Raw genomic sequence first — 26,223 nt, forward strand, 5'->3', positions numbered from 1 at the left:
TGCTTGAATCGCCAGAATGTAACTGCTGTTCCATTTAAGGTGGAACAGGAACATTCGAATGAAAAGCTGGCGAAAAAAAAATGAATTCAGCTTTATATCACTGAAGAATTAGGGGTGGGTGATAATAAATAATTGCCCCCCTCTTTGGTGGCATACGATGCCCTAAATGTAACTAAAGCCCAGCAGTGAGGAGCTGAACTTTACTCTCCTCTGCTGTCACTGCAGACTGGCAGGGTCGCCTACAGAGCAGCGCTGGTAGCTGTTAATGAAGTGATGCTCTTTTTATTTGAGGGTCCCATTTCAGAGGGAAGAGTTCAACCACTACCCCTTGTAACTCAACAAGGGGTGGGGGTAAAAATAAGAAATGGGACTGGGCCGAAGTTCCTGCTCTGGTCTTTAAAAGACGGCGGTGGGACGGACGTCCAGCTTATGTGTCTCAGAACACGACGTCTTCCTCTCGGCCTTCTTTAATAAGGACATGTGAAGGACGTTTTCCTGAGTCTGACGTCATTTTAAAGTAATTAAAAACACAAGCACTGCTCACTGCTGCTCATCTCACTCTGACTGGACATGATGCTGGTTGTCTTGGTAACGTCTACACTAATCTACGCATGTGCGTAATTTTGGATTGGAGTACTTGTAGTCAGCATGTAAACGGAGATTTTCCATCAGATTGACGAGTAGAGTGAGAATAAACACCTCAGTCTGAATCTATATTTGGAATGTGTTCAATCAGGCAAAAATCTGCATGGAAACACAGCCACTGTGTCCCCTCTGAGTGTGAAATTGTCCTTTCTCAGCCAATCAGGCAGCAGCATCACTGAGATCAAGCAGCTCTCACTGCAGTGGTCACAGAAACTAAATACACACCTGTATGCTGAGTTGAGCTGCTCCTTTATGACTTCACCTTCCTGAAATTACTGCTAAAATAGTGCAGGCTTCTAAAACGCTCAGTCACTCCGAGCGTCTTTAACCGATTTCTTTAAAACCCATAAATAATGCCTCTGTTTAAGGCCTTAATATATAAAACTTCTTAGTTCATACATCAAAATATCTGAGATTGTCACATGACCATAGTGCAAGAAAAATGTTAAAAGAGTAAGAGCAGGAAAAGAAGCTCGGCCAGCGACGCGGTGCTGGTCAGACGGACTCTGCGGCGTGCCCGGCTCGTAAATAACAGGTCCAGGAGCGCGGCTTCAGCAGCTCTAGGAAAGAAGGCTGAGAAAGAACAAACAGGGTTAAGAACACATAATACAGATTCATACAGCCGTCATTAACACAACACAAAAACTGCTCTGAACACAAACCAACGAGCACAACGATGTGCGTTAAACTACCGTGAGGAAAAGCAATCGGCCAACTTAACCGGATGTTGACGTTTTAAGTTAAATTTAGTGTTTTGTTGCTTGTTTCAACCATTTATGTATTAACTACACTCAAAGAACCATTTGCATTCTGAAATATATTCAAACACTTTTCTTGCATAAATTGGTCCTTGATTTGTTATTGTTATTAAATTCAAAAACAACAAAGAAATAATGTGTGCAGAGGTCCTTTTGGAATATGTTGCCTTGAGGCAACATTGTGTAACAATGGGAAGAAATGATACAGAGCTGTGTTCCCTGAAGTGGTGAGACCTGGCTTGTGACTGGCTAAATCCATTCTACTGTCGCACAATGTTGCTTCTAGGCAACAAACATATCTGCAAATTCTCATAACAAAAAGTATTGCTACTGAATGTTCTACAACAGTTAGTTCCGGCCACGCAAGCTGATTGGTTGAGAAGCGTTCTAACTCTGCTGTTATTTCACCATAACATCACGTTTTTCACAAACACTGTATCACTCCGCTGAGACGCCGTTGCTAAGCAACGACTTTGACAGCTGTAGGAGACGCTCAAGACATTTGAACGTTTTTACTTCTTACTTTGCCACAAACAGAAAATGGACACTTTTAAGATCACATTTGACCGACAGCCGATTTGGTCAGACTCTGAAGATGAGACGACACTAAATTCCCAAACTGTCATCACCACTGAGCAGCTTTTCAGTCGGCAGCTGTGACAGAAGAACAGCTGAACAACCTGGAATCAGCCAGAAATGAACCCAACACCATTCGCCAAACTAAATGGGCTGTAAGATGCTTTACAGACTGGCTGGAACAAAACAACATTAATACTGATCTGGCAAAAACTGACAAAACTAAGCTGAACTTGATATTGTGGCAGTTTTATGGCTCAGTCTGCACTTCAAAAGGTGAGGCTTATAGCAGACTGTGCAGCGAGTGGGCGGAGCTCATTACTCTGACGTAGCAACAAGCTGCTCGTTAAGGAACTGCGAACATTAAAACATATTAAACGCCGTGTTCACGGCCCAGTTTATTAATTTATTACTTTATTTATTTAACTGTTGTATTAAAGCAATAGAACACTCGAGGAGTGTGTTATCGCCAATAACATCACGGCTGTGATTATCTATGTTACTCGCCTTCGGCTCGTGCCTGCCACCAAATCACAGCCGTGGTGTTATTTCGCGATAACACACTCCCTCTTGTGTTCTACTGCTTAATTGAAAAAGAGGTTTAAATGTGTACGCTAAGAGATAATATGAGTACATGCGTTTTATTGTCTTACTCAAACTCTTCCCTTTATAGTTAACCCTATTGTTGTCTTTAAATATGTATAATTTTATTGAAAAATGAGGAAAATGAGTTTGTTGCCCTGAGGCAACATTGTGCAGTAAAGGGTTGAATGGTTCTTTGCATGGTGAAATGGTTCTTCAGATTGACAGAGAATGTGTTATATAGAACCTTTTAATCAAGAGTCAATGTCAATCCATTGCTTTCCATCCTGAATTAGAGCTGTACTTACTTAAAAAGACTGTTTTTCAAGGGTTCTTTACTAAAGAAAATGGTTGCATATAGAACCTTTTTGAAAATGGTTCTATATAGCACCAAAAAGGGTTCTTCTGTTGTATACAAGCTTGACATAGAAACAACTGCAGAACTCTTATGGTGCTTTAAAGAACCATATACAACACATTCTCCATCAATCTGAAGAACCATTTCACCATGCAAAGAACCAAGTAAGTATGCAAAGGGTGATTCTTTGAGTGTTCATGGTTCTAAACAGAACCAGTGTCTTTACTAAAGAGCCCTTGAAGAACCATATTTTTTAAGAGGGTGCTGTTCCATTTTGGTGCTGCTGAAAAATTGATAAAATTGACTAAATTATGCATAAATATTGTTTTTTTTTTCATTATTAAAAATCTCATATTTTCAGAATAGTGACCTTCCAAGGCGACAAAAGCTTTAACTTCTAATGGAGGTTAATGAAACAAGATTTTATTGTAAGCAATAAATGGGCCGTTTCTATTGGTCCAATCGTTTTGAAATTGTCACATGATGTAAAGGGCAGTTTTATTATCAGAACATGTGTCCAAGAACTGACTGATTGAAGTGAGCAGTGCAGAGATGTAAATACTGAAAATAGCTAAACAAAACAAAGAAAACAAACAACTGTAACAGATCACAGCTTCAAACACTGAAACTAAATAAAATAAACTAAAAAAAAACAAAAAACTTAAAAAGTAGTTTTGATTTTGATGCACAAAAAATGTCTATATTTGTGTTGTAGTCATGGCGACCCCTGGTTCCTATCACCACCACTGTAAAGACATCTGAACCATTTCACACCAAACCACTCTGAATGACTCTGTTCACACCTCAATCACTGAATTATACAGTAATTACATCATTACTGTGAACTGGTAAAACTACAATTCTTTACTAATTTATAATTAAATATAAATTAAGAAAAAGATTTTCAATGTACAAAACACAAAGTTTTAACTATATATAAAATGTAAAATCAAAATTAGGTTGTTTTTGCATGTACAAAATATATGAAATATGTGATATAGAACATAATCTAATAATCTAATTTCTTTGCAGTTGTAGGTTATTTGCTCTTTGAGGACTTGTGAAGTGAAGTGCTGCCACCTAGTGGTCATTGTTAACTATTTTTAGTTTGGCCAATTTAACTGTATGTTGTCGTTTGAAGTTAAATTTACTATTATGTTGCTTGTTTTAACCATTTATGCATAAATCACACTCTTGAAAGATGGTTATTTAAGGGTTCTTTAGTAAAGACAATTGTTCTATATAGAACAAGGAAAAATCAAAGAACCATTTGCATGCCTAAATGGTTCTTTGCATGGTAAAACTCTATATATAGCACCATAAAGCGTTCTTCTATTGTTACAAGCTTAACAGCACAACAACAGAACCCTTTTTTGGTGCTATATAGAACCATATACCACACATTCTCCATCAGTCTGAAGAACGATTTCACCATCCAAAGAACCATTTAACCATGCAAATGGCTATTAGCTTGATATTAGCTGGTGGTTATAACAATGTGACTCGACTGTGTATAAGCAGTGCATGAGTAACGCTGTTATAGACAGACACAGCCACACTCAAGCAGTAGTGCTCACCTCCTGTAGGGGGCAGTATCTCTGAGCGTACCATTCCTGAGAGTAAAGGCAGATCAGAACCCCCTGACCCAGAAACAGAGCCGTCCACATGATCACGTTCCACACTGGACCCTTCCTCCGGTCATGCAGGATGAAGTTAAACAGCACTGAGGCCGCGGTGAGGATGAGAGAGGTGAAAGAAGAGAAGGATAACAGAGGAGAAGACTGCAGGTTAAGAACAGCATAAAATTTTATGTGTAATTTCGGAAACAGAAGCTGCTGTGGAGTTCAGAAACGTTTACTTGTTGACAGGAGAATTAAAACAACAAACAAAGCTGCAGTTGCAGTTTGCAAACTTGCAGTGCAATTTTCTGCAAATGTAACGTGAACTGATTCTCAGTGGAGTTGAATTGAATTCTGAAACATTTCTATACTACTCTACTGTATGTTACTCACTGTCCGAACAGTAAAAGCTTCCAGAAATCTGGAACGGTGGCACTTTAATTTACAGACCGGTAATAAGTGGGCAAAGATGTGGTTATATTATGTTAAACTGTACTACCTTAAAAAATACATGATAGGGGCTGCCGAGTTGCACAACCGTCTAAGCGCCTACCCTCATCAGGGGATCACGAGTTCGATCCCTGGTGATGCTACAGCCGTCCGTAGCCGGGAGTCCAAGAGAGCACAATTGGCCTCGCTCTCTCTGGGTGGGTGGGATGTAGTTTCTGACATATCATGCCTTTAAATTGGGCCCATGTTGGCTCACCTACAGACTTTTAATTTTAGGTCAGTATAACTTGTTATTTTTATTTTACCATTATTTTGCCATTTCAGTAGATACTGGGGAAATACCCAAACTGAACTTCTGTACGGAATACTGATATGTGCGGAATACTGAAGTGTGCGGAATACTGAAGTGTGCGGAATACTGAAGTGAACAAATACTGAAGTGTACGGAGTACTGAGGTCTATAAATTACTGAAATGTATAAAATACTAAAGTGTGCGGAATACTTGTGTACAGAATACTGATGTTTACGGAATACTGAAGTGCATGTAGTACTGAAGTGTACGGAATACTGATGTGTACGGAGTACTGAAATGTACAAAATACTAAAGTGAACAGAATACTGAAGTGTGCAGAATACTGGTATAAGCTGTTCACATAAACACACATATTGGTTTATAAATATGTTATTCAATGCTCGTGCATGTGTTATGAAGCCTCTTTGTAGGCAGCCTTCAAATAAAGGGTAACTGAAAACGTTCTCTAGGTTTGTGTCCATCTCACCAGAAGGACGTCCAGCAGTTTAGCTAAAATAGCCATTACATTTGACTTTAACGTTGATCCACAGCGGATTATTCAGCATTAACTGACTGCAGTCGACAAACGATTTCAGAGCACTTGCTAGTCAAAATTTCACTTTTCCTTTATAGCGAGCAAGACAGGGGCTCCCATATCAATCTGTAAAGACTAACTCCTGTTTATACTTCAAAAATGTACTTTTTATTTTACTCATTTTTAACATCTTAAACTCTGTAAACAATCATCTTGATGGGCTTCCTAAACTAAAAGTCTCTTCAGTTAGGAATTAGGCATAGCAGTAAGTCTGTGGACTCACATCACACCAAATTAAAGAGACTTTACTGTTTAAACACACTTTGGCTTGAATGTAGGTACAGAAAGTTGAGTCTTACTTCCGAAGCACATGAAGAGGCAGAAGAGGACGGGGTAAAAGAAGCCGAAGCAGATGGCCAGGACGTACTCGTGAACTACAGCAGACACAGTAAACACGATAAACATGGCAGCAGCTCGGAAACGCTTCTGGGACATCTGTGTAAAAGACAGTTAATACTGATTACAATAAAACTAATAGTCATCTAAAGAGATTCGCTGCTGTAATGAAGACTAGTCTACTGATTCAGTAGACTGTGCTCTGACAGAGCTCATCTCGTCACAGTCGCTGCAGCTACAACCCTGCAGGTGGATGAAGACCAAGCAAAATAGACCAGAAAGACCACGAAAAACATGGACACTTTAGGGGCAGTCTCCAGAAAACGCAACTAGGAGAAAATCAGCTAGACTGGTAGACTGGATCTGTATAACATGCTCCAAAAACTAATAAAAGTGGCTACCAAAGTTGCCAAAGCTGTTCAATAATAAACTCATACACTCATACAAGTCGTCTTATTCTCCAGCTCCTCATTTGAATTTTCCGTTCCACCTTAAATGGTGCTGCAGTTACACTGAGGTGACTTAAGTAGAACAAATTTCAAGCAAGAAGCTCAGAATACGAAGCCAAGATCAGCTCACCTCATTAAATGCATTAATTAACTCAATATTTGATCTTTAATCAGGAAACACCTTAAACTTTCTCTTGAAAGTGTTTAATGAGCAGCACAGCAGAGCTACAATCCGACGCCGGAGCTGCAGAACTGACGAAAGCACGTCTGTTACGGCTGAACCGCACACTTCTATATTTCACCTACCACACTAAAAAGTGCACTTCTAATGATATATGCACTATTTTTTGCATATTTCATTATCAGCCGTTTAGATTTCAGCTTTCATTTGTCATCACCTCAGCAACAGATCAAATAAAATACACTATATAGACAAAAGTACTGGGACACACCTCTTAATTATTGAGTCCAGCTGTTTCAACCACACCCACTTCTCACATAGCCTTGCAGTCTCAATAGACAAACACTGGCAGTAGAGGGTCGAACTGATGAGCTCAGTCACTTTAAACATGGCTCTGTCATATGATGCCACCTCTGCCACAAGTCAGTTTGAGAAAAAAAAATAGTGGTGTAAAGCGCCGCCACTGGACTCTGGAGCAGTGGAAACGTGTTCTGTGGAGCGATGAATCAGCTTCTCTTTCTACCAGTCTGATGGACGAGTCTGGGTTTGGAGAACGTTACCTGCCTGACTGCACTGTGCCAGCTGTAAAGTTTGGTGGAGGAGGGACGATGATCTGGGGCTGTTTTTCAGGGGTTGGTCTAGAACCCTTAGTTCCAGTGAAGGGGAATCTAAACGCTTCAGCAGATCAAGACATTTGACAATTGCACACTTCCAACTTCCAAGCATGACTGAGCCCCAGTGCACAAAGCAGCTCCATAAAGGCCTGACTGGGTGAGTTTGGTGTGGAAGAACTTGACTGGCCCTCACAGAGCCCTGACCTCAACCCCATCCAACACCTTTGGGATGAACTAGAACGGAGATTGTGAGCCAGGCCCTCTCGTCCAACATCAGTGTCTGACCTCACAAATGCTCTTCTGGATGAATGGGCAGAAATTCCCACAGACTCTCTCCAACATCTTGTAGAAGCTTCCCAGAAGAGTGGAAGCTGTTACAGCTGCAAAGGGGGACGAGCTCCATATTAATGCCTATGGATTTAGAATGGGATTCATAAAAGCTCCTGTAGGTGTAATGTGTAGGTGTCCCAATACTTTTGTCCATATAGTGTATTTCACTGAATTCTAAAAGAATCAAAGAAACATGTTAATACACTTTAAAAATACTTTTAAACTGAGTATTTTGAAAAACAGTGCTGGATCAGTTTTGGCTTTGTTATAACAAACTGCCACTGAGCTCCCGAATGAACAAGTTGCCTATCAAAAATGGTGGCGGCGTGATTGAGGAACACTTTGAAAAAAAGACTAAAATTCAGATTTGAATGGCATGCTGGGTAAAAATACATTTAAACACAGGAAGTACCTACACCTCTTCAGAGATCATTAGTAATCGTTAAACACAAGAAAACGTGAAGAGTTTCGTATTTTAAGCAAACTTACCCAGAGAAAGTCCCGATAGATATAGTAATACAGCCAGTCGTGGACAACGACGTTCCAAGTGCGGTAATAGTTGGCAAAGGATGTAGAATTCCACCAGTCCTGTGTTTCAGAAACCAAACAGACAGCAGCACCATCACCTCAGCTGGGTTCACATCACAGCACCCACAGCCAGAGGGTGCAACAACACACTAACTTACTAGTTACGGCTAGCGCGTTAGCCCCAGGCTAACTTATTGGCGGGTTTAGGTTGCGGCCAGCGCGTTAGCCCCAGGCTAACTTATTGGCGGGTTTAGGTTGCGGCCAGCGCGTTAGCCCCAGGCTAACTTATTGGCGGGTTTAGATTGCGGCCAGCGCGTTAGCCCCAGGCTAACTTATTGGTGGGTTTAGGTTGCGGCCAGCGCGTTAGCCCCAGGCTAACTTATTGGCGGGTTTAGGTTGCGGCCAGCGTGTTAGCCCCAGGCTAACTTATTGGCGGGTTTAGATTGCGGCCAGCGCGTTAGCCCCAGACTAACTTATTGGTGGCTGTTAAGCTGAGATGATGTTTTTTCTCACTACATCTGACTTTGATTTTGTTCCATTATGAAGCAGATTTTGTTTGGTGTTTCTATTCTGCTGAGAAGCCAGTCTGGTTAGATCAGAATAAACCTCACAGCTATTCTAAACTCTCTAATAATTTATGTTAAAATGTTCAAAGCTATAATAATCTGAAAATGGAAACATTAAGAAGAGGCACTTTTTCAGGGCATCTTTTTTAACTTACCTTATAAAACATTCTGTCTCCAAAGCGTAACATTTCAGCGAAGGCGTTGAGCCAACAGTGCAGAAAGGCAAAGAAACCCAGGAAGAGGACCAGCACTCCTGCACAACAACACAAACAGAACAGCTAAATAACACTATTAATTCCCTGTCAATGATCTTTAAAGGTATAACGATTTCAATCTGGGTGCAGCCTATCAAAGTAAAATGGGTGGGGCTTGTGTTATAGACACACCCATATTCAAATGACTAGGCTTTTTTTCTGGAGAGCTTATAAATTCTAGAGGTTGTGATTTTTGGGGTTTCCAAGGTAGCATGTGAATGTGGATCATGGCATTGCTGGCCCACCAGCGCCATGTGCAAAACGCATGCAATCAAAACATGCTTATTTGGCCGAAAACAGATCTGGGCCACTTCTGGCAGGAATATGGTGGCATATTGGCCTACGTAACATTTTTTGGTTAACTGAAAAAATTAGATAGTCCAACACAATCAGCCTCAATACTAAGAACACTACGAAATATACACCGATCAGGCATAACATTCTGACCACCTCCTTGTTTCTACGCTCATTGTCCATTTGATCAGCTCCACTTACTATATAGGTGCACTTTGTAGTTCTACAGTTACAGACTGTAGTCCATCTGTTTCTCTGATACTTTGTTAGCCCCCTTTTACCCCGTTCTTCAGTGGTCAGGACCCCCATGGACCCTCACAGAGCAGGTACTATTTGGGTGGTGGGTCATTCTCAGCACTGCAGTAACACTGACGTGGTGATGGTGTGTTAGTGTGTGTTGTGCTGGTCTAAATGGATCAGACACAGCAGTGCTGCTGGAGTTTTTAAACACCTCAGTGTCGCTGCTGGACTGAGAATAGTTCACCAACCAAAAATATCAAGCCAACAGCGTCCTGTGGGCAGCGTCCTGTGACCACTGATGAAGGACTAGAGGATGACCAACACAAACTGTGCAGCAGCAGATGAGCTATCGTCTCTGACTTTACATCTACAAGGTGGACTGACAAGGTAGGTGGTGGTCATAATGTTATGCCTGATCGATGTAATTTGTAATTGAATTCAAACTGGCTTTCAAAAGAACAGTTTTCATTTTCTCCCTCGAAAGCTGTCGGTATCTGAGAGAGCGAGAGCTCAGCGGGGAGCAGATGTTCGTTCACTGGAGGCGGTGTTTGTGTAAAACATCCACAGTGGCTTTACGGACCCTGACAACCCAGCACGCCCCCTGCTGGCATGTACGCGTGTACAGCTTTTTGCCAACTAGTTTATTGTTAGCGAGCTGTTTCAACATCTCCAGCTAACCTGGCTTACGTAGCGTTGTAGTTATAGTTATTTTCACCACCCATCGATTTATCTCTCTGTAGACGTTAGCTGACATTACTGTACTCTGACAGCTTGAAGGAATGTTTCCATAAATCATTTATATCCTTTATTTAGTTTGGACTCGCACGTTGTTGTGTGTTTGCTTCTCGAACAGTTCTGGACGCATCCTCGAATTCAAATCTTGGCAACTATAACAAAGATAAAGGCTACGTTCACATTACCAGGCTGAAGTGGCACAAATCCGATTTTTTTGCCCTAATGTGACTCAGATCTGATGTTTTCAGAGCTGTGTGAACACAAATCTGATCTTTTCAAATCAGACCTGAGCCACTTTCATATGTGGTCCTAGATCAGATACATATCTGATATGTGGCCGTGTGACCTTAATGGGAACGTTTAGATCAGAATTCCACTGCGCGTGCGCCATTATTCAGCGTTACCATGGCAACAGTGCCGAACAGAAGTTAAAGCCTGTGAACGGTGGAAAAGCAGCTCATCTCACCTTTTTCTCCTTCGTCTCGCTCTAATAATGAAGCTGAGAGCTGATCAGAGTTAATGATCTTCTCAGCGAAGCTCGTTCTGCTCGTTAGTTTGTGCTGATGATGCACGTGATTCATTCACGTGACGTTACTGAGTAGGATGTGGTCATGAGGGTCATTTCAGGACGCCGGTTCGTCACATTAATGACGGATTTGAGTCACTTACCTAAACGAGTGTGAACCATCATGTCAGAGAGATCGGATTTGAGCAAAAAATCGGATTTGAGCAACAAGGCTTGTAATGTGAACGTAGCCAAAGTGACACACCTTTCTGTGTTGAGCTGAAGTAATACGAACGCCTGTATTTCTGAGGTTAATAACTGTCCATAAAGCAATAGCGGAACCTGTTTTACCCAGCGTTTACACACTTCCGCTTCTTGTGAAAAGGGCCTATCCACGGTGGCATGTGGGACTGATGAAAGCAGCAAGTGTGGGCCAGAACTGGGCCATCACTCATTTGCTATCTGGGTTGTTCTGTTAGGCGGCAGCACGGCAGATGCTGAAAAGGTTCTACTGGTGCTCATGGTGAAGTGATCGCGAATGATGTGACTGCATGATTAGCTAACAGCCCTGTACAGGGGGCCTCAGCTCTTATCCCCTAGTCACCAACACCCCATGATGGTGTACCTGGCAGGATGGAGTTGAAGACGCAGAGCACCATGACCCTGAGGTCGAACAGCTGCAGGCTGCGGAACTGAGGGATGCACAGCCGCACAAACACGTAGTACGCATAAAACAGACACCCGAGAACCTGCAGAACCAACACAACATGTTAAACAAGCTGATCTCAGCATCACTTTTCACTCTGTAGTTATTTACACATTAGTCCTTTAATCTCCATCTCTGAAATTTTTAAGTTGCTTCAGTCCAACAGCTCTTCTAGCAAATATGAAAACATTTTTAAAATCAATCCATGTGGCAAAAAGTTTGGTAGCTTTATTTATCCCTATAAATCTTGTAGTTTGGTCACATGGGACTGCTGGTTTTTACAAAAAATAAATAAATAAAACATAAGTAAATAAATAAGTAAATCTTCCCTATGATGTTCATCTAAGATTTAATGGTTGCTGACATGACGTGGTTTTTGTCCATATTTTCTTATTAAATAATTTAATAAATACATGCCCTGCCATCTCACTGTTCTACAACACCTCCCTTTATGTAAATACATTTTCAGTGCATAAAAATAAATTTAATTTCATGCATTTATGCCTTTTAGGACTAGAAATGTCAGATGGCGAAATAATCCCTTCATATATGCATATTTGGTAAAACGATTTAAAAGGGCAATTAAGTCATGTAAAATACTAAATAAATTAGTTTGGCATGAAATACTTCAAAAAACGTTTGATTATTAATCTTTTAAAAGTTTTCAGCTCAATGCAAAACTTTTGGAACCCTGATTTTACCAGTCACGTAGCATGACCGACAACAAAGGACTTTTATTCTGGCACGCTTTTAACACAGAATGGACAGGTTTTGATCATAAAGAAGACAATTTCATGATTTTCTTGGTGCGCTGTCAAGGTCATTCATTCATCTGTAAGTCGTGGTTACACTTGTTGTTCCATTAACATATTATTATTATGGTGATTTTATTAAAAAATGTATGTATGAACTTCAAAGATAAAGCTTTACACAGGTGTCCAAGTATAAAGACCAGTTTTAGACACGTTTTCTGCAGCGGTAAAGAGATTTACAGTCAAGCGTGTTTTATGAAATGTGCTGTTTCACCAACTGACATTTTCTGGGTGGGAACTCATCGAACCAAATTTAGTTGGGTTAAATGTGTTCAACAATGCTGTAAATTTGGTTTCTATAAAATATATCTCACCCATTCCATTGTAGCGTACCTGTAACAACTTGGTGGCTACGTAACTCCAGCGAACACATGGGTTTCTAAAACAGGAGAAACACATCAGTTTTGTCACAGTAAGACACAAAAGGGTGGGTCTAAATGTCCAGTCACACTTGTGTTTATCAGCGAGTGAAACTACGTTCATTTTAACGTAAGTCGCTGTGATGAGCGATTTCGCGTTGCAAACTTCTGGTATTCGCACTGAGTTCAACTTTGGTTAACTTTGACAAGCTAAATTGCATCTTCTACCACTACCTTTACTGCTTTGGCTATGCTGACCTCTAAAGGGGCTTCAGAAGCAGCACCGAACCTCAGAAATGGAGCAAAGGCTCATTTTAGCATCATTTTAGCATCAACCTCTTAAATATTGTTTTATATTAAAACTTTTACTTAAATGTTGAAAATGGTTTTGTGATGATGTGTTTTACAGATGCAGAGCGAATATGAAACAGGATAAAAACAGAAAAATCTGAGAAATCATAAGGGAAAAGTATTACTTAATCTTAGGTCAACCGTATAAATGTACAAACTGACTTTTGGAGCTGTGCCCAATATTTTAAGCATCTTTTTAAGCCCTGCAACCTTTGTGACGTGGCTTCCCACTCCAGATGGAGAATATGGGTCCATATGTGTTCAGTGGCAATGGGATGACTGCACTTGGCCAGCTTGGCCACTGCTGCTGACCACACCAGTTATCTACACTTTTTTGCTACAGACCAGTGTGTGCTGTGGCAAATATATAATTGTTTGATATAATCATGGTCACTGTTTTTGGTAGGTGAGTTAGCCAGTTTGCCATTGGCCATGCCAGCTCCTTTACTAAGCACAGATGCACCATAAGCTCCTTGACTAAGCAGAGTCACCCCATGGCTGCCAACCACATATTTTCTGAACTCTATGACTCTTTGGTATCTTTGCTGTGTTGTGATCTTTTCTGTTTTTTGACTTTTTGGACTGTCTCTGAAGCTGATTCTGGTTTTTGTGATTTTGATACTGCGTTTTGAGTAAACAGGAATTATGGATTCAAACCTATCTGGAGAGTCTTTATTACATAAATCATTTAATAAAAACATGTCACACCATCTCACTGTTCTACAACACCTCCTTTTATGTAAATACATTTTCAGTGCATAAAAATAAATTTAATTTCATGCATTTATGCCTTTTAGGACTAGAAATGTCAGCTGGCGAAATAATCCCTTCATATATGCATATTCAGTAAAATGATTAAAAAGGGCAATTTAGTCATGTAAAATACTAAATAAATTAGTTTGGCATGAAATACTTTAAAGAACTTTTGATTATTAATCTTTTAAAAGTTTTCAGCTCAATGCAAAACTTTTGGAACCCTGATTTTACCTGTCATGCAGCATGACCGACAACAAAGGACTTTTATTCTGGCATGCTTTTAACACAGAATGGGCAGGTTTTGCATCATAAAGAAGACAATTTCATGATTTTCTTGGTGCGATTTCAAGATCAGTAACCATTTCACAAATTCACTTGTAACTCGTGGTTATACTTGTTGTTCCATGAACATGTGTTATTATTATGGTGGTTTTATGAAAAATGTATGTATGAACTTAAAGATAAAGATAAAGCTTTACACAGGTGTCCAAGTATAAAGACTAGTTTTAGACATGTTTTCTGCAGCGGTAAAGAGATTTAAAGTCAAGCGCTGTTTCACCAACTGACATTTTCTGGGTGGGAACTGTTCCTCATCGAACCAAATTTAGTTGGTTTCCTACTCCAATTGGAGAATATGTTCAGATCAGCGTGCAGCACTATGATGTGATGAATACAAAATGATCTGATTTAATTACGGACCAGTCGGCCGTTCTGTAAGGCCACGCAAACTTCAGACATCCAGTGTGACCGTGGCTTAAGAGTGAAGTACATGAAATAAGGCATGAACTCCAGCAGGAGAGCAGTGAGTGAGGCTTGCCTTGGGTAGCTGTCTCTGTAGATCAGAGTGGGTGCGAAGAGGAAGTAGAGGTAAGGGGTCAGCTGAGGAATGGCCACCGAATCTGAGCAAATCAAAGACAAACACCATGAGGGGTCACAGATGGTCAACAACCGCCTGCTTAACTATTCTAAGCTACGTATGCCGTCCTTACTGGTTCCGTCTCTCCCTGAAGACCAGAATTTTGGCACATTTTCTCTGATGAAGGAGTGAACCTTCATCACCAGACGCACCTGAAAAACAGAGTTCAAGCTTAAACAGCATGTCCAGAAGAAGCAGTGCAGAGCTACGCCCCGCAGGGTTGAGTCCGAGTGCTCGCTGTGACCAGGATATTGCCAAGGATGCAGAAGGTGGGAATGTACAGCTGGGTTCTAGCCAATCACAGCATATTACAGTGCTTACACTTTACAGTACATTACAGCTTGTTTAGCGCTCTCCTCTTAGTGTGTTCAACTGATCAGAACACTGCAAGGCCCATTTTCTTAGACTTAGAGCCTGTTCCAGATGTTCTAGACAGAAAATGATACCTCTTCCAGACTGGGAATGTTCTATTCTAGACTGAGAGCAATACCCGTTCTCCTTGTTTTAGACTGAGAACAATACCTGTTCCACCTCTTCTGCACTGAGAATGATACCTCTTCCAGATTGAGAATGATTGATGTTCTAGACTGAGAACGACAACTATTCTAGACTGAGAACAATGCATGTCCTACTTGTTCTAGACTGAGAATAATAGCTATTCTAGACTGAGAACAATGCATGTGCTACTTGTTCTAGACTGAGAATAATAGCTATTCTAGACTGAGAACAATACCTGTCCTACTTGTTCTAGACTGAGAATGACAGCTATTCTAGACCGAGAACAATACCTGTCCTACTTGTTCTAGACTGAGAATGACAGCTATTCTAGACTGAGAACAATACCTGTCCTACTTGTTCTAGACTAAGAACCATATTTCTTCCAGACTGAGAATGATAGCTATTCTAGACTGAGAACAAGACCTGTTCTACCTCTGCTAGACTAAGAACGATACCTCTTCCAGACTGAGAATGATAGCTATTCTAGACTGAGAACAAGACCTGTTCTTCCAGTTCTAGACCGAGAACAATAACCACTCTAGTATTAAAATAATATCTGTTTCGGACTGAGAACATTCCCTGTTTCAGAGCGAGAATATTACTTGTTCTAGACAAAGAATGATATCTGTTCTAGATTGTGAACAACAACAACTGCTCCAGAGTGAGAACAACACTTGTACAGGAATCATTCTCAGTCTGGTACTGGTATTAAATGATACCTGTTCTAGATTGAGATCAAAACCTTTCTTCCAGAATGAGATCGATACTTGTTCTGAAGTGAGAAAGATGCCCGAATGACACCTGTTCTGGTATGAAATGACACCTGTTCAGGTATTAACGTGACACATCTTACCTGTTCCAGGATGAGGATGAAGCACGAGGCGGGCGGGAGGCCGTTCCTCAGGACGATGTAGGTGGGCAGGAAGCCGAGCCCCAGGCCCTGGTACAGCAGGAGCAGGACGCCCACCAGGGCAGTAAACAGCAAACGGTGGCGTGACGTTGGGTACACGACGGCCCACAAGTGCAGCAGCACATACGGAACAACCAGCGCTGATATAAACATGCAGATCCACGTGACCACCACCAGGGGGAACTGTCCAAACGCGTAGACCAGCAGGTCAAAATCTAACACCAGCCTGAGAAAGAGAGAACAGATAGAACATATAGAACCTTTACATGAAGCAAACGAGGCAGGAACAACACAAAACATCAAAAGACTAAAACCAAAGAGAAGTTATACACTCTTACAAAAGATGACTCTATAAGGGTTCTTTAGTAAAGGGAATGGTTCTATTTAGAACCATGAGTTCTATGTAGAACCATTTGCATGCTCAAATGTTTCTTTGCCTGGTGAAATGGTTCTCTGGATTGATAGAGAATGTGTTGTATATGGTTCATCATAGAACCCTTTTAAAAATGTCTCTCTATAGCACCAAAAAGGGTTACAAGCTTGACAGTGTAACAACGGAAGAACCGTTTTGATACTTTATAGAACTGTATACAGCACATTCTCTATCAATCTGAAGAACCATTTCACCAAGCAAGGAACCAATTATGCATGCAAATAATTCTATACAGAACTCATGGTTCTAAATATATGAAGTCTAATCTTAACCCCAGAATCATAATTTGTAGACTTATTTAAAGTTAAATAGATCATTGATCATGTAAAAGTGAAGCAATCATTTTTTTAAACTTCTATTTCTAAGGTTGTCAATTAATTTTGGAACAAAACCCTTCAATCACATCATGTAGATTTCTGTCTGTTGTTGAGTCTGAAAAAGACACCATTGAGATCTTACATAGATCAGGCATAACATATGACCACCTCCTTGTTTCTACGCTCATTGTCCATTTTATCAGCTCCACTTACTATATAGGTGCACTTTGTAGTTCTACAGTTACAGACTGTAGTCCATCTGTTTCTCTGCATACTTTGTTGGCCCCCTTTTACCCTGTTCTTCAGTGGTCAGGACCCCCATGGACCCTCACAGAGCAGGTACTATTTGGGTGGTGGATCATTCTCAGCACTGCAGTAACACTGACGTGGTGGTGGTGTGTTAGTGTGTGTTGCGCTGGTCTGAGTGGAGTTTTTAAACACACTGAGAATAGTCCACCAAGCAAAAATATCCAGCCAACAGCGTCCTGTGGGCAGCGTCCACTGACCACTGATGAAGGACTAGAGGATGACCAATACAAACTGTGCAGCAGCAGATGAGCTATTGTCTCTGACTTTACATCTACAAGGTGGACTGACAAGGTAGGAGTGTCTAATAGAGTGGACAGTGAGTGGACACAGTGTTTAAAAACTCCAGCAGCACTGCTGTGTCTGATCCACTTGTACCAGCACAGCACACACTAACACACCACCACCACGTCAGTGTTACTGCAGTGCTGAGAATGATCCACCACCCAAATAGTACCTGCTCTGTGAGGGTCCATGGGGGTCCTGACCACAGAAGAACAGGGTAAAAGGGGGCTAACAAAGTATCAGAGAAACAGATGGACTACAGTCTGTAACTGTAGAACTACAAAGTGCACCTATATAGTAAGTGGAGCTGATAAAATGGACGATGAGCGTAGAAACAAGGAGGTGGTCAGAATGTTATGCCTGATCGTTATATACACATTTATTATAACCAAGCGCGGTTTGGAATAACACTAATATGACATCGTAACTCACCGTCCCTCATCGATGAAGTCCACCACCAGCGTGCTGAGGATGAAGAGGATCAGCAGTGCGATGAACATGTGGTAAATGGTACGAATATGATTCACTTCAAACAGCTCACTGTGGAAGTGAAGAAAAACTGTAAACAATGTATTTATTACCTTATATTCTTATTCACTAACATCACAGAGTTACTAAGCACAGATAACTTTGGCTGGAATCATATTACACATTATGTTTTTATACTGGCTCCACTAATTGTAATCGAGGTATTTATATATCATTACTGTCTTTTCCAGAGACTTAGAGCCTGTTCCAGATTGAGAACAACGCCTGTTCTAGACTGAAAACAACACCTCTTTCAGACTGGGAATGTTCTATTCTAGACTGAGAACAATACCTGTTCAACTTGTTCTAGACTGAGAACAGCAGCTATTCTAGACTGAGAACAATACCTGTCCAACTTGTTCTAGACTGAGAACGATAGCTATTCTAGACTGAGAACAATACCTGTTCTACCTGTTCTACACTGAGAATGATAGCTATTCTAGACTGAGAACCATACCTGTTCTACCTGTTTCTAGACTGAGAATGATAGCTATTCTAGACTGAGAACAATACCTGTCCTACGTGTTCTAGATTGAGAATGACAGCTATTCTTGACTGAGAACAATACCTGTCCTACTTTTTCTAGACTAACGATACTAGTTTTCCTTGTTCTAGACTGAGAATGATAGCTATACTAGACTGAGAACAATACCTGTTCTATCTGTTCTAGACTGAGAATGATAGGTATTGTTCTCAGTCTAGAATAGCTGTTCTATCTGTTCTAGACTGAGAATGATAGCTATTCTAGACTGAGAACAATACCTGTCAAACTTGTTCTCAGTTTGGAATAGCTATCATTCTCAGTCTAGAACAAGACCTGTTCTACCTACTACTTTTTCCCTCAGTAATAACTTTTCTTTTTTTTATAGAGAATATATTTTTTATAGTTCTGATTTAGTGTTTTTGAAAACTGTTGATTTTATTTTTGTTACAGTTAATGATTGTTTCACTGCTCGTTGTTATTGTAATGAGTTTTAGTGGACTATAATAACCCTGTCGAGATGTAAACAAACACATCTTTGGGCAGGAGGGATTACTGAGCATGAAGAAAAGCTTCATAAAGGGGAGAACTTGAAGGACAGTCTGCTGTAGCGCTGCAGCAGAAGTGAAGAGAAACCGATAAAATCAGAAGAATTTGAAAATTTTCCTATTTGTGCAAGAATAACATTTTCTGGGGGGCTGAGATGAATAACAGTGAAGCTAAAGCCCCCCATAAAGGGGTCTAGAAACTCCTCTGTAAAGTCCACAGTGGTTTACAAGGTGCTGTTAGGCTGTAAACGCTGGTGACAGACTCACTCCAGTAAGGATCGGCGAATGACGAACTGCTTACACTGGCCTTGGGAAGGTCTCGCATGTCTGCAGAGAGAAACAGAGAGACAGAGATACTGCAGGTTACTTTCCATATTTAAGTGTTAAACATCTTTGAATGATCACTATTAAAATACTAAACAGAGCAGACCTGTGTCTTTACCCAGAGAGCTTACAGAGAGGAGAATTATCCTGCAATGTCTTCCGGGTTTCTCAAACGCCAGAGGGCGCTCCCGAGCGAGTCCAAAATGAATGGGTTAAGATGGAGCATTTGAGCAAAATCATAGTTTATAAATGCTTAAATATTATAAATATAAAAACAGCAGAAAACACTTAACACTGCTGTTATAATTTTAAGAGCTTTTAAACTCTTTTATAGGAGTTTAAAACGGCGCCTCATGTACATTCATTAGGTCAGTGAGCGCAAACAGCCAATGAGCTGCTCCGCTCACCAACCAATCAGCACTCAGTACCAGTAATGTTAGCATTCTGCTGCCCAAAACCCGCTTGCTGTAGAAAAAACACAGGTCAGTTTTCTTTGCTTTTTTAGTAAAACTCATCCTTCAACTGTCTAGAATTAAAGGAAAGATCTGGTTCAGTGATTAGAAACTATTTTAACTTTTCGTTTTTAGCCGTTGAGCTCCATTCACTCCCATTCATTGAGGACTCACTCATGGGCGCCCTCTACGGTTCTGCAGTCCTGTTTATGATATAACGGGGAAAGAGAAAGAGGCCAGGCTCCTCATAAACTGGTCTTTACCTTAGGCTAACTGAGTTAAACTTGGGGCTACACTCTAAAAGAAGATGGTTCTTCAAGGGGTCTTTAGTAAAGACAGTGGTTCTATATGGAACCACAAACACTCATACACGCTCTACGATCAAATGGTTCTTGGCATGGTGAAACCGCTCTTCAGATTGATGGAGAATGTGTTGTATACTGTTCTATATACTTTATATTTCTTTAAAAATGGTTCTATAGAGTCCCAAAATGGGTTCTGCTATTGTTATGATGTCATGCTTGAATACAATATAGGAGTTAACATTACGGGATGGGTAACTTCAGAGGACAGACTTCAGAATCCGGTTGAATTTTCTGATGCGAGTACCTGAGTTTGGCTCTCTCTTTGTCTGTGAGAAACGGAGAGAAGTGAGAGTTTAAGGCAGAAGAGCCCAAACTGGAGGTTTCCTCCATCACGCTGTCCACGAACTCCTCCATCTGAGAATCTAAGTGATGCATCAGCTCTGCCTTCAGAATCTGCAAAAAAAAAGAGGAAAAAAAATGTATTTAATCTTACATTAAATATCAAATAAACAGGTTCTCTTTTCACACCATGTATTTGACCTTTGACCCTGTTGTAAAGCACTTTCTGAGAAGCCTAAATGACTCAGATTGCAGCAGTTGATGATTCATGTACAGGGCGGTTCTTTCTAGCCTGTTTCCTAAAGTAACTTGTGCAATTTTGGAACTACTTACTACCCCATTCAGTTACCTTTATAACCAGTACAACCGCCCTTAGTCATCCTAACACTAACACAACTCTGTAGAAGACAGGCAGGCTCTGCGAGTGCGAGTGCCGTCTCCCACGAAATAAGATAACACACATAATGTAGTTTTGTACAGGAGAGAAGGAAAATTCACTGCTGACAAAAAAAAACAAAAAACAATGGAGATTTAAAAAAAAATATATAATAAAAAAGCTAGAAATTGTGGAGGACATTTTCCCCAGTAAGCCGCTTCACATTCACCAGGCAGAAAATGATCTGCAGCAGGGCTTTTCAAAACATCAGAGACTGTTTACAACTCTGACCCTCAAATCATCCCTGGGCTTTTACCCACAACAGTGACCATCTGATTAATAAAAACAATATAAAAATGCTCCAGCACTGACGGTTTTTAACAGATACAGTATGTAGCTCAACCTGAAACATATTTTACATCATATTTCACCACCTTTCCCCCCCTCAGTCTTCCTGACTGCATATATTGCTAAAAATGCACACAACCTGCCTAAAGCATGTACGTTCTACCCTTAATTCATAACAATTTAACACTCTAACCCGTACCATATAATGCTCTGTACCATGTAGCACTCAGGCCTTTGCCATGTGAAGCTCTGGGCTGTACCATGTAAGGCCCAGTCCCATTTCTTCTTTTCACCCCTGACCCTTGTTTTCGAGTGTCACCCTAGTGCCTTGGAACTGAGTTACAGCAGTAATGGTTGAAATCTTCCTCTGAAATGGGACCCTCGAATAAAGAGCATTACTTCATTAACAGCTACCAGCGCTGCTCTGTAGGCGACCCTGCCAGTCTGCAGTGACAGCAGAGGAGGGTAAAGTTCAGCTCCTCACTGCTGGGCTTTAGTTACATTTAGGGCATCATATGATCTTCAAAGAGGGGGGTGATTATTTATTATCGCCCACCCCTAATTCTTCAGTGATATGAAGCTGAAGTCAGATATTCACCAGCTTCTTGATCGAATTTTACCGTTCCACCTTAAATGGTGCAGCCCTTACATTCTGGCGCTTCAGGCATCAGAACTGCTGGACTATTTAAGGTGGAACGGGAAATTTAGCTAGATAGCTACCGAGACATCAGCATGCTATTAGCGATTTATTTTGTGCTTGTTATGAAGAAAACGACCATAATACACTGAAAATTCTCTCATTTGTGGGTTTCTTTGGTCTCTTGTTCAGCCGTCTTACTGGTTTTTCTTTTTTTCTCATAACTCTCTGTTTGGAGTCTCTGAAAAACCTCCGTTTGGAGGGTCATGTAGCCCAAACACTTCACCCTACCCCTCTCTCTCAACAAGAATCGGGACACCCTAGATGTGAACGTGCAAAACAGAGGGCTGAGGGCTGAGTGGTAGGGGAAAGGGGTGAAATGGGATTGGGCCTAACACTCTGAACTGTACCATGTAGCGCTCTGACCTGTACCATCTAACACTCTGTACCATATAATGCTCTGTAACGTAACACTCAAGTCTGTACCATGCAACACTCAGGCCTCTACCATGTAACACGCTGTACCACGTAATGCTCTGACCTGAACTATGTAATGCGCTGATCTGTATCCACGTAAAGCTCTGATTTGAACCATCTAATGTTCTGATCTGAACTATGTAAAACTCAGGCCTGCACCATGCGACACACCAGAACCATGTATCACTCTCACATGAAGCATCTATCACTCTGATCATAGCCATCTAACGCTCTGGCCTGTACCATGTAACGCTTTGACCAGAACTATTAGGTCAAACAAGGTAAGTGGGCTCACCTCAGCTTTTCTCCTCAGCAGCAGCTTTTTCTGAAGAACATGTTCCAGCTCTGTGTTTCCTAAAGAAAAAACCAAAAGATCAGTAAATAAAACATTTTTTTCAGCATAATACAAATCATTCCAGTATGTTCTGTTCTAAAATAAACAGTGGTCACTAAATCTGCAATGACATAACTACAAATAGAAGCAATGCTGTTGCTAGGTTACCATATGATTAATATTTGACCACTCTCTGAGTCAACCAGTCAGTACAATACAAATCAAATATTTACATTTGTTACAGTACCAACACAGGCAGATGGTTTATGACCTCGACAGTAAAGAACTTCTGGGAAAGATCTGCTGAATCTCACTCACAGCTCAGTGTGTTTAAGGGTGGTTAAATAGCTGCTGTTGTGGCAGATCAGTCAGATAGACTGGACCTTCACCACAAGCACAGAGCAGAAAACAGGGATATTATAACTCAGCTAGTCGTTACTGAGGTATGAAGGTTTATTACAGTATCAGGAGGAAATAGAGAACCAGGTTCAATTGGAAGACAAAACATGCGCTGAACCCTTTAGTCTGAGGAACTAAGAGCCGTTTCAGCGACAGAATGTGATTAAAAATAACAACCCAACACAGCAAATTCATACAACAGCCTCACAAACTGCATCATAACCATATGATGGTCATAACCATAAACCTGCCTGGACCTAGAATAAAAATCAGAAATACAGGCCAATACTGGTGTAGTTCGGTGTAGTTTAGCTCTACCACTGTCGGTGTGGAATTTTGCTTGACCGCTGCCTGTGTACAGTAGTTTTAAGGCTACTGGTGTAGTTTGGTAAAGGTTAGCTTTGCCCCTGGTGTGTATTTTTATGGGTGTTTGGTGTAGTGTACTTTTATTGTTGTTCAGCTTTAGTTTGGTGTAGTTTGGTGGTCTACCTTTAGTGTTTAGTCAGATGTAGTTTGGTGCAGTTTACTGTTGGTCAGCTGTAGTTTGGAGCAGTGAAGTTTTACCACTGGTGTAGTTTAGTTTTACCATTGATCAGATGTAGTTTACCTTTACTGTCAGATGTAATTTGGTGTAGCTTACCTTTACTGATATTCAGATGTAGTTTAGTGTAGTTTACCTTTAATGTTAGTCAGATGTAGTTTGGTGTAGCTCCTTTACTGATAGACAGATGTAGTTTAGTGTAGTTTACCTTTAATGTTAGTCAGATGTAGTTTGGTGTAGCTTACCTTTACTGATAGACAGATGTAGTTTAGTGTAGTTTACCTTTAATGTTAGTCAGATGTAATTTGGTATAGTTTACCTTTACTGATATTCAGATGTAGTTTAGTGTAGTTTACCTTTAATGTTAGTCAGATGTAGTTTGGTGTAGCTTACCTTTACTGATAGACAGATGTAGTTTAGTGTAGTTTACCTTTAATGTTAGTCAGATGTAGTTTGGTGTAGCTTACCTTTACTGATAGACAGATGTAGTTTGGTGTAGTTTACCTTTAATGTTAGTCAGATGTAGTTTGGTGTAGCTTACCTTTACTGATAGACAGATGTAGTTTAGTGTAGTTTAGCTTTACTGTTAATCAGATGTAGTTTAGCTTTAGTGTTGGTCAGATGTAGTTTGGTGTAGTTTACCTTTAATGATAGTCAGATGTAGTTTAGCTTTACTGTTGGTCAGATGCAGTTCAGATGTAGTTTGGTGTAGTTTACCTTTAATGATAGTCAGATGTAGTTTGGTGTAGTTTACCTTTACTCTTAATCAGATGTAGTTTGGCTTTACTGTTGTTGAGATGTAGTTTGGTGTAGTTTACCTTTACTGATAGTCAGATGTAGTTTGGTGTAGTTTACCTTTACAGTTGGTGTCGTATCGGTCGCTCTGGGCGTCTTTGCTGTGCGGCTCTTTGGAGCGAGTCGCTTTGTGGAAGCCTCTCCGAGTGCATCGGCCTTCATTTTTGTCCTCCATCTTCCTGCCTTCATCATCCTCATCCTCCATCTTCCTGCCTTCATCATCCTCATCCTCCATTTTCCTGCTGAGGAAATAAACACTGTCAGCTGATCGTGTTCCACTTAAACCCTACACTGAGTCGTGATTCAACTGCGTCAATTGGTTTCACATGAATAAAATGTGCTACATCAGCACAACTGCAGTCTTCCTGTTCACTTCCATCGGGAAGACTTGGGTTGGTTTAACTCTTTTTATTTGGTAAATGCTTCATTCTTTTTCTTCTTCTTATTATTATTGTTAATATGACTATTATTTATGTGCAACTGACACATTTGAATCAAAACACTGTTTATTTCAGTGTAAAGACACTGAAAATATATCCAACCACTGTCTTCACCATCTACTAACACTAACACTCTTTAGAATGGTTCTATTAAGAACCATGAGTTCTATATAGTTCTATGCTGATCCCTTTCGAAAAGGGTACCATATAACATCAAAAAGTGTTCTGCATTTGCTACGGTAATCCTTGTGTACAATATTAAAACCCTTTTTGGTGCTATATAGAACCATTTTCAAAATTTAGAACCATCATATACAACATATACATCATATTCTCCATCAATCTCAAAGAACGCAAAGAACCATTTAAGCATGCAAGTGGTTCTGTATGGAGCTCATGGTTCTAAACAGAACCGCTCTCTTTGCTAAAGAACCTTAGACAGGCAGGAAAGAGTGAGCAGAGCTGCTGAATAGAACCATTTAAGCATGCAAATGGGTCTACGTAGAGCTCATGGTTCTAAAGAGAACCGCTCCCTTTGCTAAAGAACCCTAGAGAGGCAGGAAAGAGTGAGCAGAGCTGCTGAATAGAACCATTTAAGCATGCAAATGGGTCTACGTAGAGCTCATGGTTCTAAAGAGAACCGCTCCCTTTGCTAAAGAACCCTAGAGAGGCAGGCAAGAGTGAGCAGCTGCTGAATAGAACCATTTAAGCATGCAAATGGTTCTACGTAGAGCTCATGGTTCTAAAGAGAACCGCTTCCTTTGCTAAAGAACCTTAGAGAGGCAGGAAAGAGTGAGGAGAGCTGCTGAATGTCACCGTAACAGGTGAGAAACACCTGAGAGGAGCGGAGGAGCGGAGTCTGCTTCACCTGCAGCAGCTCCTCAAGAACTGACCGCTTCAGTTACGGAACTCCGCTTAAGACCGAAAACCAGGCTGCTCCGGGTCTCAGAGACACACAGCTGAGCTGAGCGGGAGGAAGTAACAGAGTGACCGCTCTGTGTGTGAGTGTGTGTGTGTGTGTGTGTGTGTGAGAGAGAGAGAGAGAGTGTGTGAGTGAGTGTGTGTGTGTGAGTGTCTCTCTCTCTCTCTTTCTAATAAACCGTTTTTTCTGATTGAGCTGATTAAACTGACCTGTCCGCCGCTCCTGCTGTCCGAGCTGTCGGGGTCTGCGCGCGGGTCACCGCCGGACGCTGAAGCGCGCAGGTTTGAGGAAGATTCTCATCTCATGATGAGGAAGAAAAGCTGCCGTGTGGGCGGAGCTATATTAGAGAATCTCTGGTGACGTTTACACCGGCCGCTCTGATTGGCTGAGGTAGGGAAGGCTCTGTGACATGCGCAGAGC

At 40.9% G+C, this 26,223-nt stretch overlaps 1 protein-coding gene across 7 annotated transcripts; it reads right to left on the reverse strand.

Annotated features, from left to right (window-relative positions):
* Positions 1–857: 857 nt before the first annotated feature.
* Positions 858–26,122, reverse strand: soat1 (sterol O-acyltransferase 1). 7 transcript variants are annotated; one of them, XM_036579612.1, is made up of 17 exons: positions 26,013–26,044; positions 25,750–25,876; positions 24,502–24,683; positions 22,668–22,726; positions 20,500–20,648; positions 19,382–19,441; positions 17,990–18,097; positions 16,160–16,442; positions 14,882–14,960; positions 14,710–14,791; positions 12,760–12,805; positions 11,534–11,657; positions 9,036–9,133; positions 8,276–8,374; positions 6,176–6,311; positions 4,497–4,642; positions 858–1,218 (listed from the first exon to the last, which is right to left on the reverse strand). In XM_036579612.1, the coding sequence occupies exons 3-17, from the start codon at positions 24,674–24,676 to the stop codon at positions 1,141–1,143; spliced, it is 1,722 nt and encodes a 573-aa protein (XP_036435505.1). In that variant the 5' UTR covers positions 24,677–24,683; positions 25,750–25,876; positions 26,013–26,044; the 3' UTR covers positions 858–1,140. The 7 variants fall into 7 exon arrangements, with proteins under 7 accessions (XP_036435505.1, XP_036435508.1, XP_036435509.1 ...); XM_036579615.1 differs by lacking the exon at positions 25,750–25,876 and having other exon boundaries at positions 17,990–18,022; positions 26,013–26,122; XM_036579616.1 differs by lacking the exon at positions 25,750–25,876 and having other exon boundaries at positions 4,528–4,642; positions 26,013–26,122.
* Positions 26,123–26,223: the final 101 nt, after the last annotated feature.

The sequence above is a fragment of the Colossoma macropomum genome, unplaced genomic scaffold (genome assembly GCF_904425465.1).
Source record: "Colossoma macropomum unplaced genomic scaffold, Colossoma_macropomum, whole genome shotgun sequence".
NCBI lineage: Eukaryota > Metazoa > Chordata > Actinopteri > Characiformes > Serrasalmidae > Colossoma > Colossoma macropomum.

Excerpts from the sequence above, each read along its gene's own strand:
- soat1 (XM_036579610.1), bottom strand. The coding sequence starts at position 24,676 with ATGGAGGATGAGGATGATGAAGGCAGGAAGATGGAGGATGAGGATGAT. Across the intron at positions 6,312-8,275 it reads TCTATCGGGACTTTCTCTGG|ATGTCCCAGAAGCGTTTCCG; the intron begins GTAAGTTTGCTT and ends TCTTTTACACAG. Across the intron at positions 4,643-6,175 it reads CCTCTTCATGTGCTTCGGAA|TGCTGTTTAACTTCATCCTG; the intron begins GTAAGACTCAAC and ends CCGCGGCCTCAG.